Source organism: Monodon monoceros, unplaced genomic scaffold, assembly GCF_005190385.1.
Source record: "Monodon monoceros isolate NGI ecotype Baffin Bay Population unplaced genomic scaffold, NGI_Narwhal_1 Super_Scaffold_1, whole genome shotgun sequence".
Taxonomy (NCBI): domain Eukaryota; kingdom Metazoa; phylum Chordata; class Mammalia; order Artiodactyla; family Monodontidae; genus Monodon; species Monodon monoceros.
Window position 1 is genome coordinate 45,921,642 of NW_021703765.1, and position 14,496 is coordinate 45,936,137.

Here is a 14,496-nt window from a genome sequence, read left to right on the forward strand (position 1 = left end):
GTCAATCCAGCAAACTTTCCATGTTATTCTCACTGTTACCCAGATAAAGTTCAGTGACCATCACTTTGAACTTTAGGAGTAAGACCTGTGTTCAGAGTGAATCACTGTCTTCTTATGTATTGGATCTACTCACTCATGGAGAGAGAGCGTAAGCTCCACTGGAATTCAGAAAGCTCCAGAAAGGGAGAAGTTTGCCTCTTTTGTTCACACTGTTTTGTTCTGGTGCCTAGAACAAAACCTGAGGGTAGGCATACAAATCTGTCTCTTCAGTGAATAGGAACTGAAACCAGATGTTATATGATAACCCGGAAAGACAGAGTTAGTGCCTTAAAGATGTTTCTTTAAAAGTCAAATTGGAATAGTAAGGCTTTCTGGACCAACAGATAGCATTTGGTAGAATCAGCAGTTTTCATTCCCAGGCATTACTGATTATCGCTTTCCACATTTAACACCATTTTACTTACTTATTCCATATTCAAATATAAGGATTTTCACAAATTGTTATATTTGTGTTAAAGCATGTATTTCACAAGTTCCGGGTATGGTATATAATTCTTCAGACTTGGATCCAAGTATTGGCCCCACAGATTACCGTGTGTGGGATCTTTGACTCACTCACTCAATTTCTTTAAGTAAGATTAAGTGAGATGATAGCATTTAAAAATCCTAATTCGGTAATTGTATAGTTTACATAAAATCAGTTAGAATAAACAAGGTAGTTTTTTTTTTTTGTAATAAAAACTCAAGATCAGTTTACTGGCTATTGTCTTTTTTAACCATAAGATCTAATTTATTTCTGGCTTTAATTTTGTTTGAATAGTATTAAGAAAGTTTTGATTCATTTAGCTAATAAGTTGCAAGTGATAATGATCTGATCTAGAGGCTTGGAATTAGAGTAGTGGGAAATTTTTCTTTCAGTACCTTTATTATTGTAAATATGAAGGGCAAAAAGTATGTATTACCATAGCCAGGACTGTTATATTTACTCTTATTATACAGTGGTTTATTATCTGATCAGAGCTGTACACATCTTTGGGTTAGTAGCTACTGTTATTATCCTCATTCCGTGCATGAGGAAACACATCCTTTGGAAATACAGGCAGGCCTGCTGTTGCAAAGTTCTGATATGCATGCACTTCTGTTACCACAATTTAGTTAAATAACACCTGTTGCCGAACAACGTGGTTCAGAGTTCACTTACCATGGTGTATTAACTGTGAGTAGTTGCATAAAGCACAGACTTGGCTGCTGTCTCCTCAGTCCACAAATCACTGTATTTATGATTGTCATGATCGATGACCATTCACGTCACTTTCAGATTCTGTCAGTGATTGATCACTGTGCATCCATCCGTTATGCACATAACAGCAAAGCATGGAGTTGTGTTGCTTCCTTGGCTCCCAGAGATACATGTTATTTTATAAAAATAGATAATTCAAAGAGGGCCTTGGCCAACAAAGATTAAAAAAAAGTCTAACAAAGAAATGAAAAGTAATACTGCGGGAAATAAATCCAAGTCCTTTGTAAGTAGAATTAGAGAAGGAATTGCTGACCTTGGGAATGTTGACACTGCTGCCATTTGAGAGACTCTAGATCTGCATTGCAGGTCCTCAGTGAAGGTGAACTTGCTGATGTAAATGAGGAAACTGGCTGTGATGAAAGAACGAAGATGTCCCAGAGAAAGCGAGACTAGCAAAATATTTTGTATTAAGGAAAGTCTTGGAGACATTTCATAACATTGAAAGCGCAAAGGATAAAACGTTGGAAGTTGATCTGCACTCTTTTTTAAAAATTTATTTATTTTTGGCTGCATTGGGTCTTCGTTGCTGCACGCGGGCTTTTTCTAGTTGCAGCGGGCAGGGACCACTCTTCGTTGTGGTGCACAGGCTTCTCATTGCAGTGGCTTCTCTGGTTATGGAGCACAGGCTCTAGGCACGTGGCCTTCAGTAGTTGCAGCACGTGGGCTCAGTAGTTGTGGCTCACGGGCTCTAGTCGCAGGCTCAGTAGTTGTGGTGCATGGGCTTAGATGTTCTGCAGCATGGGGGATCTTCCGGGACCAGGGATCGAACCCTTGTCCCCTGCATTGGCAGGTGGGTTCTTAACTACTGCGCCACCAGGGAAGCCCTGGAAGTTGGTCTATACTTAAAAAGGAATATGCCAATTTGCCAAGCTATAGAAAAGACGCTAGCTCCGAATCATCAGTTACATCATGACAATTTGGAGCTAGCATCTTTTTGAACTAAAGATGGGAAGATAATAAATCATGTTTGTATACTGATAGGAATGATCCATTGGAGAGAGGGGAATTGATGCTGCAAGAGAGTGAGGAAAGGAACAATTGCAGGAGCAATGTATTTGAGCTGCTGGGAGGAGTTTGAGGTCAAAGTCCCCAAGACTTCTGTCACCTGAGTCTAGCCCACTGCAGAGTTACCGGGAACAGTCCCCAAGGTTGGCTTCATATTTGACACCAGTTAAAAGTCTAGGGTTCCCAAAACTACTCTCAAGTTCAGTGATTTGCTGGAAAGACTCACAGAACTCACTAAAAGTTGTTATACTTAGAGTTATGATTTATTACAGTGAAAGGATACAGATTAATGTCAGCCAAGGGAAGAATCCAGAAGACGTATGAATGCAGAGTTTCTTTCCCATGCAGTCAGGATGCTTTGCTCTCCTGGTCCAGTGTGTGACACACAGAGTATTGGTAACCAGGGGAATTCACCCGAACCTCCATCAATGTTCAGAGTTTATATTGGGGCTCCATTATGTAGATTTGATTGATTGATTGATTGATTGCTCACAGTGTCTGTCTCAGTCTCCAGTCTCTGGTCCCTCTGGGCATGATTCAGAGCTCCCGCCAACCAGGTTCAGGAGCTTTAGGAATCCTCAGTTTAATAAATTTAGTAAATCTTCAATATAAAAAAGCACTGTGATATTATACTGAATTTCAAGTACAACACAGAATATCTACAAATGAAAGAATTATTTCAAATATTTTATTCCATAGAAATATCATGTGTACCTCCATAGTGGATTTGAGTGAGTGAGAACTGTGCATACACTCATCTTTCTTCACTGTAAAAATTGGTAAATTGGGTTTCCCTGGTGGTGCAGTGGTTGAGAGTCCGCCTGCCGATGCAGGGGACACGGGTTCGTGCCCTGGTCCGGGAAGATCCCACATGCCCTGGAGCGGCTGGACCCGTGAGCCATGGCCACTGAGCCTGCGCGCCCGGAGCCTGTGCTCCACAACTGGAGAGGCCACAACAGTGAGAGGCCCGTGTATGGGGGGAAAAAAAAAATTGGTAAATCAACATTGGTAATATTGCAAGTTTCTTTTTGTTACAGTTTAGGTATACACAACCATTACATTGTAGTTCAGACTAGATGCTTTGTTTAAACATTTGATCATTATTCCTATATTGGATGGGTTTTTCAAGATTGTAATCTTTCCCCCACTGATGACATTTTTCTGGTTATAAAATATTTAATATGAAAAATTTGGAAAAGAAGGAAAAGCATAGAGCATAAAATAAAATCACCTATATAATCTTGCACTATAAGTTTTAAATTACTCCACAGACAGGGTACAGTCCACTTACGGATAGTAAGTAACCTGTACTTAGGCTCTTTGTAGCAACAGTTTGAGTACCTGTAATTACATAATTATTTGTAAATATCTGTTTTATTATTTTTCCCTAGACTCTTTAAGTTCTGTGAATTCAGGAACTGTGTCATGTTTTTGTTCACTATTTTATCCTATTTGTTAACTGATAGATTAGCTAGATTTCCTGCTGCTGTAACAAATTAGAAAACTAGCATCCTTGTCTGTTGTATTGTCACCCATTGGCTGTCATTCCATGAATGAACCGAAGAAGGAACCTGTCAGGTACTGTCAGAGGAAGCAGATGATGGTCAGTTATACCAAAACCTTTCCGGTTTGGGAGACAGAATCCAGATGAATTTCTATTCAACAGATTATAAACTTAGTTTCATTATGACTCATTTTAAAATATTTTTTATTTTGAAATAATTGTAGGTTTACAGGAAGTTGCAGAGGTAATGTAGAGAGATCCTGTGTATCCTCCTTTCAATCATCTTTAAGCCCTGGCAACCACTGTTGCTCTTCTCTCCATTTCTATTATTTTGTCATTTTCAGAATGCTACATAAATGGTATAATGCAGTGTGCAGCCTTTTGAGATTGGCTTTTTTTACTCAGCATGATTAATATTTATTCAACTTGTTGCGTGTATCAGTTGTTCATTCCTTTTTGTTGCTGAGTAGTATTCCATGTTATGGCTGTACCACAGTTTGTTTAACCATTCATCTATTGAGGGACATTTCAGTTTCTAGTTTTTGGCTTTAACAAATAAAGATGCTCTGAACAGTCGTGTACATGATAATGTTTTTGTTTGGACATTAGTTTTCATTTTTCTGGGATAAATAACCAGGAGTGCTATTTCTGGGTCATATCATAAGTTATATATTGAGTTTTTTTAGAAACTGCCGAAGTGATCACCAAAGTAACTACCATTTTACCATCCCACCAGCAATGAGTGAGAGATCTGCTTTTTCCAAGTCCTTGCCAGCATTTGGTATTGTCAGTTTTCTTCTTTTTTATCTTAGCTGTTCTAAAAATGTATAGTAGGCTACATCTCATTGTGGTCCTGATTTGCATCTCCCCAATGGCTACTGATACTGGACATCTTTTCATGTGCTTATTTGCCATCTCTATATCCTCTTCAGTGAAATGTCTCTTCATGTCTTTTGCCCGTTTTCTAGTTGAATTATTTTTTAACTGTCTATCTGTCCATCCATCTACTCATCCATTAATAGCATCTTTTTCAGAATGCATTTCAGAGTAACTTGCAGATGTTAGTACACTTTACCCATGAATACTTTAGTCTGCATATCATTAGAGCTCAACGTTTAAAAATTTTTCTTTTTTCTTTTAATAGTTTTTTCTTTAGGTAATATTTACATGCAATGAAGTGCACCAATCTTAAGTGTGTCATTCACTGGGTTTTGACGTATTTGTAACATTTACTCCTTGGGACTCATTTTACAGCTAACATCCTAGGTGCCCTTATGGGATGCAGTTCTAATCCAGTTTAACCATTTTGCATGAACTATAATCTGGTTGCTTTTATGGTAAAAGGGGACAATTGGTTACTTCTTTTCCATTACGCCTCTGTCTCAGTGTGTGATCCTAAGAGTACCGGGATAAGAATCATCTGGGGTAGCTGTTAAAACAAGATTTGTCTGCTCCACCCCATACCTGCTAAATCAGAAGCTCTGGGGGTAAATTTTGGAAATTATGTTTTACAAACATTCCAAGTTCATACTTACTTACAGTCCATTCCCTCAGAAGTTTTTTCTAGGCAGGATCATTTCTTCTGTACCTGATGGCTGATAACTTTTCAGCTTTCATGCTAAGTGACACAAAGCTATATGTTCTAATATAGCCCATCTCCATGGCTTTCTACTTGGACAAGATAGGACCTTACTTTCACAACAGATTGTCACTTGTGTCCCATAAATCTAGAGCTTGTGGAATGCCTTTCATTCTACAATAGATGTTTAACAGTGACTTTGTTTTCGAATTAATATTGTATAGTATAGTTGAAACTATTAAGAGAAGTTGGCTAAGAGATTGCCTAGCTTTTTACTTTGCTGGATTTATTAAGCCACAACACATCCCTTTTCCAATTTTCAATCACCAGAAAACTGAATACATAATCTAATTCTCAGACTAGTTTGTAGAGATGCCTGTGATTTAGAATTATGCCCTTGAGAATCCAGGACTTCTTAACTCAGCACTATTGACATTTTGAGCTGCATAATTCTTTGTTGTTGGGGCCTGTCCTGTGCATTGTGAGATATTTAGCAGTATTTCTGCCCTGTACCCACTAGGTGACAGTAGCAACCCCCCACACCAGTTGCGACGACCAAAAATGCCTCCAAACTTTACTGAATGTCCCCTGGGGACAAAATCACCCACAGTTGAAAATCACAGCCTTAAGAAATAATTACTGTAAGGAAGTACATGTAAGGATTGTCTGTGCTACTGAAGAAACTAACAATAACAGAAGTTATTGATTGATACTATTATGTTTCAGTACTTTTGAATACTTTCATGAGATTTCTCTAAAAACTTCATGTTATGAAAAGTTTGCATCTCTTAATGGACTGTTCTTTTTACTAGATAAAATCTATCATGGTTCTATTTCTTCATTGGTTTCTAGGAAATTCAGCTAAGTTTGTACTAGTTAACAGTGACTTTACTAAGCTGCTGGGATTTTCTTAGTTACTTGGCTCATGTTCTTTTATCCTTGGTGTTATATCTAAATGTCTTATTATGAACTGCTTGAAACTCTTGATGAGCACAGATGTACGTTTTTGGTAAGTAAAGAATCCTATTCGCTTTAAGTGGCTATTTAATAGGTGGGTGAGCTAATTGAATTTACTGGAATACAGGGATTTTTTTTCTTGCAAATAAACCATTAGTAATACATTCAAATGAGAGCTGTAAGTGGTTTAGTTTGAGACTGAATGGTTAAGGAACAAGTAGTAAAATGTGAGCAGTAGATGATGAAACATGAACAAGAAAATAGGCTTGGAGTAGGTATTATCTACGCGGTTTCGTGGTCACTATAACAGAGATAATAGATGAAGTGAAGAAACTTCTTGTATTCTAGGATTTTATTATTAGAGTGATGATGTTACATAGAACTGTTTTCCTGGGAGATATTACATGGGAGAAGTATGATTTGACTTCGAAGAAGAGGTACACGTAATGGTTAAGAGCATGGCTTTAGAGTTCTCACCACCATTTCCTAGCTATGCAACTTTAGGTAAGGTTCTTCATGCTTGTATGCCTTAAGTTTTCTTACTTGTAAAGTGAAGTTGATAACAATACTACATGTTTCATAGGGTTTGAGGAGGATAAATAATAGACATAAAGCTCTTAGCTTGGGCTTCCCTGGTGGCACAGTGGTTAAGAATCCGCCTGCCAATGCAGGGGACATGGGTTCGAGCCCTGGTCTGGGAAGATCCCACATGCTGCGTAGCAACTAAGCCCGTGCGCCACAACTACTGAGCCCATGTGCCATAACTACTGAAGCCCGCACACCTAGAGCCCGTGCTCTGCAACAAGAAAAAAAAAAGCTCTTAGCTTAATGCCTGGCCCTTAATAAGTGCTCATTAACTGTTAGCTGTCATTTTTAACCTTCACTTAAAATAATTCATAGATTAATGGTATGATTTACAGAGTTTTAGTGTATTGGTTTGCATCTCAAGATATGAATATATATGCATGTATGTATATATTATATGTATATAGAATTTAAAAAATTATATAGTTCTAAATTCTTCACAAATTATTTGAAGCTTATTTTTTTAAATTAATTTATTTTAGTTTAGCTTTGGCTGCTTTGGGTCTCCATTGCTGTGCAAAGCTTATTGTTATCTTTATAGTTGAGTCTTAAAAAAATTCTTCTTTTTGAACAAGTAACTTGAGACAAAACTAAGTATTAACTGTCTCATTGGAGCAAAGAATTCCAGTAATGTAAAATACGGTGATTTGGGAATATTTTACATCTGTTTAAGGTATAGGACATTGTTTCCATAGAATATCTGTTAGGGTGTGAAACTCAAAATGGAAAGAAATAATGTGGTGATGTACATTTGTGACATGTCCTTTTAAAACACTTTTACAAAACCATATTATAATTAAGACATTAGTAGGATCTTTGTATCACACTTTTTAGTTCATCTTAGCATCAGAATGATTCATGTAAAAGATAAAGAGTAACCTTTAAGCATACAGTAATGTGTGAGGTCACTATTTGTAGAAAATGATTTTAATAGACTTATAATCTTCACTCTGTAGCACAAATTTTTAGAACTTATTTTGGGGGTAACCTTTTGAGATTTAGCTCTCTTATTTCCATTAGTATCTCAAGAGATAACATACATTTATTTGCCAATGTAGCATATTTCATTATCGTAAGAAAAATAATATGCTTCCTAAACAATCATAATTGAAGTCGAAATTTTTTTTAATGGATAAGGCTTCAAGGGAAAAGATGAAAAGTACCATGTTTTAGGAGTGCTCTCCTCCTCCATTCTCTGCCGTTTTAGGCTTGATCTTGAATGATGTCAGGGATCCTTAGAGGGAGAGAAGTGACAGAGAATAAAAGAAGGGTGGTAATTGAGCTCTTTGGGATTGGAAGTGCTGACAGTCCCCAAAGATAAAGCACAAGTGGCATGGTCTTTTCTATCTAGGGCTTAAACTAGAATTACTTTTCTCCTTTACAGCAGAGCTTGGAATTTTGTTGTTATTGTATCCTTTGGGATTTCCCCCCAGCTATTGTGTTTTTGCTTTCTTTCTCCTTTATTTTTAATTTTGCTTCCAGTGCATATTATATGCTTTAATTTTATAGTTATCTTCTGTTAAGACAAGAGGTCTTTAATCAGTGATAGAGAAGAAAGACAAGGCAAAACCTTCATTTACTAAAAATGAAATCTATAAATGGCCAATCATGCTGCCTACTATATTATGAATGCTAGTATTCAGTACTTTATTATATACAAAATACATTTTAAAAATTGTAACCTCAGTTAAAGTAGTGTTTTGGAACTTTTTAAATTGCATAATTTGTTTCTGAACTACTAAGTTTGCTATAGCTTCAGTAGAGGCAGTGAAGAACAGTAGAATAAATGTGCTTTTGAAGTCAAACTTGAGTTATGCCTGATTCCCAGTTGATATCTATTAGCTTATATGATCTTGATCTTTGGATTCTTTGGCTAAAAACTTGACAATTAGTATCCTTGCCTTTGGTAGTTGTTAGTGATTTACATTAAATAAATGTGAAAGCGTGTCTGGTAGTGTTAAGTGCATTCTGTGTCAAGTTCTCTTCCCCTCCACTCTCCACTGAGCCACCTTATCCCTACTATTAGGAGTTTATTGTTGAAAAAAAAAGTCCCAGAGTAACCTTTGAAAGGTTTATATTTATGACAAAATTAGAAGGAAAAAGGAATTTAAAAAGAAGTAGAAGAACAGAAGAAGGCAAGTAGGAGAAAAAGAGTTAGCTCTGATAAAATACTTCTTTAGATAACCAGTTCTTCAAACTGGAAGAGTGAGTTCTTTCTGCTTACATTGTTGCTGCTATTGTAGGTCAGCAACATATTTAAAGAGGTGGGCATGTTTTGTTTTGAATTTTTATATAAATAATGAGCTTTTGGCTCATCTGGGCAGTTTTGCCTGTAAAAGTTTTCTAGTTCTTTGCCTTTTGTACTTTCTTCTTAAATTTTCCCCAAGTCAGTAAAGGCGGGGAGTATGTAGCTCTTTAGGCAGTAAACTGGGGGATGACTCATACATACTTCTCAGATAGTAATGGTTATAATGGTAGAATGATGAGCTCCCCATACCATAACTTAGCCTGGGGAACCTCTGAAGAGCTGCTTACATGTTTACATGACAACACAGAACTTTATGGCCATTGTTCATTATATCATATGATATATTTTTACTGTTGCCAATGTGACACTATAGCAGTGGTCGTTGGGCTACCTCGATATTACTCACTTTGGAAACCGCATAGTTCTGATTTCTAAGTCTATGGCTTATTGTAGTTCTCTGCCTAGGTGTTTTTGAGTGTGTATGTGTGTGTTAGAGCTTATTAAGAAGCATTGTATAGTCTTGATTTCAGGAAGACCTTTTTAGTTTATAAATCTTAAAGTTGGAAAAAGGAAAGAAGACCCTTAGATTTTTGTTTTAAAATTGTTTATGAAATTCCACCAATATAAGGAGTATATTCATAAATGTGTTTGTAGTTTCCCTGTCTACCATTATATAATGACTGGGCATTGAAAAAGGAAAAAAAAAATGGATACACTGAAATTAGATTTCTTTCCGTTAGTTCGACTACTGATCTGCTGTGTGATTTTGTGGTTTACTTTGTTTTGGCATATGTTCTTATGTAGCATAAGGATTCTATCTTTCCTAGAAAGATTGCATAGATAAATACTATATAGTACATAATAAAAAAAATATATACATTCAGGATGTTCATATATTGTATCCACTCTTTTTTTAGAAATTGTTACAGTATTCCTCCAGTGGAATTCAAATCAGCTACCATGGATTACTTGTTTTCCCTTGTTTGCAGATTATTTTAGGCATGTGAACTGTAGTTCAAAGATTTGTTTTTATTACTTGAAGTCAGTTTATCTTGCAATAAATTATATAGTTTAGGGATTATATGATAAAAGATTTTTGTATTTCTCTTAAGATGTTAAAATTATATGCAAAAAATTACGTGCATAATGTTTTGTCTGTTTTCAGGTCCAATGATGCACCAGCAGCCTCCTTCTCAACAGTACAATATGCCGCAGGGAGGTGGGCAGCATTACCAAGGCCAGCAGCCACCTATGGGAATGATGGGTCAAGTTAACCAGGGCAATCATATGATGGCACAGAGACAGATTCCTCCCTATAGACCACCACAACAGGGTAGGATTCCATTTGGAAAATTTTTAACAGTAGTCGAAAGGCTTTAAATTTTAATGAACTTTTCATACAGGCAAAGTCAGAGCTTTTTGTTGCTTGATTTTTAAAAATCATATTTTATTATTTTTCTTAAAAGGTAGTGGGTATAGTAGGTACAAAGGGTCGCAGAAAGTGGATATGAACTTCCTGGTTTATAGCTTTCTTTTATTTATTCTTTTCTGGGAAAAGTTTACGTCAAAATTTTATATCGAAAGCTTACTAATTTACAGCAGAAAATACTGTTTTATTTTTGAGAAGTTACTAAATTTGAGAAGTTACTAAATATATGATCAGAAACAAACCCTAATTTATTTCAAACTGCTCTAATATCAAAATAAAAAAGAAATTAATTTTCTTCCAGTTTGAATCTCTTTTTAGGAAGTTAATGTTTGTTTTTTTGAGTTGGTATTGTTTGATACTGCATGTATGGTCTTAACATTAATTTTTGTGAAATGTGGTGTGTGGTGTTGCTGTGTGTTTATGTATGTGTGTGTATACGAATAGTCAAAAGTATCTGAAATGCCCCAAAGCATGGGAGGGGAATCTACAGAAATCATCTCTCATAACACCAGATTAGACGGAAAGCCTTTGAATGACCTGGAGAACAAATTATTTACATCTTGACTGGTTGTGGTTTTTCAGGCCCACCACAGCAGTACTCAGGCCAGGAAGACTATTATGGGGACCAGTACAGTCATGGTGGACAAGGTCCTCCAGAAGGCATGAACCAGCAATATTACCCTGATGGTAATCTCTCCTAATGTTAACTTTCCCATTTTCTATCCCTGCCCAGTATTAATGTGGGTAGCTACTCAAAACATTCTAATCAGAATGAAGAAACTAACAATGTGTTTCTTCCAAATTTAGAAACACTTCAGTAATCTAAAGCATCAATGGTAGCATTCGTTTATAATCTATTTTAAAGTATATTTTGTTTGGTTATTCCATATTAGTACCATCAGGAATCATGTTCTGTCATTGGAATCCTTTCTTATATAAAAGAGGATCCTTTTATATTTGGAATTGTTCATTTGAACCAAAGCAAGTGTTACTGATTTACTTTTTTAAATAAAAGCTTTTTTGAGGTAATTCATATACCGTAAAGTTCACCCACTGGTTTACTTTTATGCATTTTATAAATACGAAGAGAATATAGTTTTGAGTATTCTTCCAAATTTCATCATGTTCGTTAATGTTGCATATGTCTCAAAGAACAGAACTATGTTTATATACATTAGCATTTGCACTTGAGAAAGATTTTAGAGACTGAATCATATCCATAATATAGCTGTTTATAATAGAGTTAGTAGAATAGAAAGGCATTTGGAAACCAGATTTTAACTTTAGTTACTTAGTTTAATGGTATGTTTATTTTTTAGTGGGAAGGTGGCTTGTGAAAAAGTGGTCAGTAAAACATATACTGTGCTTAGTAGTAATACAAGCATACAAGCAGGCTTTCATCATACAGTTCTTTGTTTTCCTGTATGTTTGAAAACTTTATGATACAATGTTGAAGAAAAAATAATACAAACAAATAAAATTGATCATATAGAGGTGGTTAGATTTTTCTTGTTTGGAAGGACTTGCCAAAATCTTCATTTATTTTAAGCTCCCTTGATGTATTTAAGGTAAACTGCTTAACAGAAAACTTGGGCAAACTAAGAACTTCAAGCTAAAGTGTTGGGACCATTTGACTAGAAGCTAATGTAAGCTAGCAAGAAGATATAATTTGGTGTATTTAAAAAATAATTTTGTCCACCACTTTTTATCAGTGTATAAAGCATAAGTGGTATAGGGACGTTGGCTTTTTCCTGCAAAGATTCTGCTTACACAAGCAGAACAAACACCTGTAGAATTTTGCACACAAAATCTCTGTTAGTGGCAGTGATATGTGTGGATAATTCTGGTTAGAAGACAACATTGTTTTTTAATGTTTTACTTGCCCTGAATTATTTAGAATGTTGGAGGTTTTTTTCTTTTTCCTTTCACATGTAGACATTATTTAAGTTTTTTTTTTTAATGAAAAACTTTAGTTACATTTATAGACTATAGATATTTTAAAGAAATGAACTCTAGGTTGTTAAATATTATACGTTAGGAAGTCTGCTGAAAATAAATGACTGTTTTATTTTAAAAATACAATTTAATTAATTGAGTTGAATTTAACACTGTTATTTTGGTCCTGAGTATTTCCTGAAATGTGAAATTTGTATTGTTATAAATATGAACTTTCTATTCAAAATAGAGATGTTATTTTTGTAAATAGCAGAACTTTAAGGTTGCTATAAATAATTCATTTTATTACATAATGGAATTTTAAAATTTCAGTGGTATCATTTTTGCATAGCTGTGTATTAATATATTTGTCTGACATTTACATAGAGTATTTATTCCATTTATAACAACAATTATTTTTCTTAAACAGCATTGGATATTTTGTTATTATGCTTAGCTACTATGTCAATAAATATGTAGATTAGGGGTTGGCAAACTTTTTTCTGTAAAGGGCCAGGAAATAAATATTTTCGTCTTTGCAAATCATGTGGTCGCAGTCTAAACTACTGAACTCCTGTGGTAGCATGAAAACAGCTATAGAAGATATGAATGGATATGACTGTTCCAGTGAAACTTTCTTTACAAAAACAGGCCACTGGCTGTGTTTAGACTGCAGACCATAGTTTGCCAATCCATAATATAGATATTTATGAGGTGGTTTGGGAACATTGGAATACTAGAGCAATGAGTATTACATTTATTTATAACTATATTCCTCCTTACTTAATTAGGTATTTTTCTAAAATTTAGTTCAGATTTTACCTAACTGAAAAGTTATTTCCTGGGATTTCTTTGAGCATCTTAGTTAAAAGAACTAGAGTATTGATTTCATTAAAAGTCTGGTCATCTTGCAGGTGTAAATTTATCGTGCCTTAAAATTAAAGGTGTACTCTAGCACTTAACACAGTATTAATTTTATGAAGGTGTATGTTTATGATACTCTAGAAATATTTTCTAAAGGCTCCTAGAATGGCAGGATTAAGCAATATATTTTTGCATCTGAAAATACTTTGAGATACATATACTTTAAGCAAGTTAATAGAAAATGTGAAAAATTTGTTTCAGTTTCTTTTAGGGGAAAAAAACTTATGGAGCTCTTTTATATTTTGCATTGTTTTAGCATATGCCGTGGAATTGGCGACCAGCAGAACAGGTGTTTGACAAAATATAATTGCTTCCTTTGTTCGTTCTAATTTAATTCAAGTTATTTACATGTGAAAGTCCTAAATGCTTTCATTCTTTTTTTTTAATTGAAGATAAAGTTTTTTTTCCCCTCCTTGATGAGGATTGTCAGAGTTAAGACTAAGTGTAATGTTTCTAAAACTGTTTTTTGCTTTAAAAAAAATTTGCACGTTATCTCAATATGAAAACAATCACATTTGGTAAATATTTGGCTAATGCAATTGAAATTATTTTTTATGTATTTCCATTTCTTTTTCTTTTTTTTCAATTTTATCTGAAAGTTTAAATATATTTAGGGTTTTCACTCAGTGGCCATTAACGTTTCTTCCTGTCTCTTGTCGAATTGATGTAGGTCATAATGATTACGGTTATCAGCAACCGTCGTATCCTGAACAAGGCTACGATAGGCCTTATGAGGATTCCTCACAACATTACTACGAAGGAGGTATCTATATACCTTCACACACATACACATATATATCCCCTTCTACAGGAACGAAAATTCTTGCATAAGGCAACTTCTACCCACGCAAAGCTCTCGTAGAATACTAGTTGCTGGCTGTCTTGAAAGTTGCAGGGAGCCTAGAACAATCAAAATAATTTCCTTACAAATATTTAAAATGTATAACCATGACTTGCCATTTCTAACAACAATAAAAAGACTAAAACATTTTAAAATAATTTTTTCCTCAGTGGAAATTTTCTATTGAAC

General features: G+C 35.0%; 1 protein-coding gene across 2 annotated transcripts in view; it reads left to right on the forward strand.

The window, feature by feature from the left end:
• Window positions 1-14,496, forward strand: part of SS18 (SS18 subunit of BAF chromatin remodeling complex) — a 76,384-nt gene that overhangs the window by 43,980 nt on the left and 17,908 nt on the right. Inside the window, exons 6-8 of one of the 2 annotated variants that reach the window (XM_029216797.1) lie at window positions 10,344-10,511; window positions 11,190-11,294; window positions 14,137-14,229. In XM_029216797.1, the coding sequence (XP_029072630.1) occupies window positions 10,344-10,511; window positions 11,190-11,294; window positions 14,137-14,229 (366 nt within the window). The remainder of the gene's footprint in view (window positions 1-10,343; window positions 10,512-11,189; window positions 11,295-14,136; window positions 14,230-14,496) is intronic. The other variant, XM_029216798.1, reaches the window with a different exon arrangement.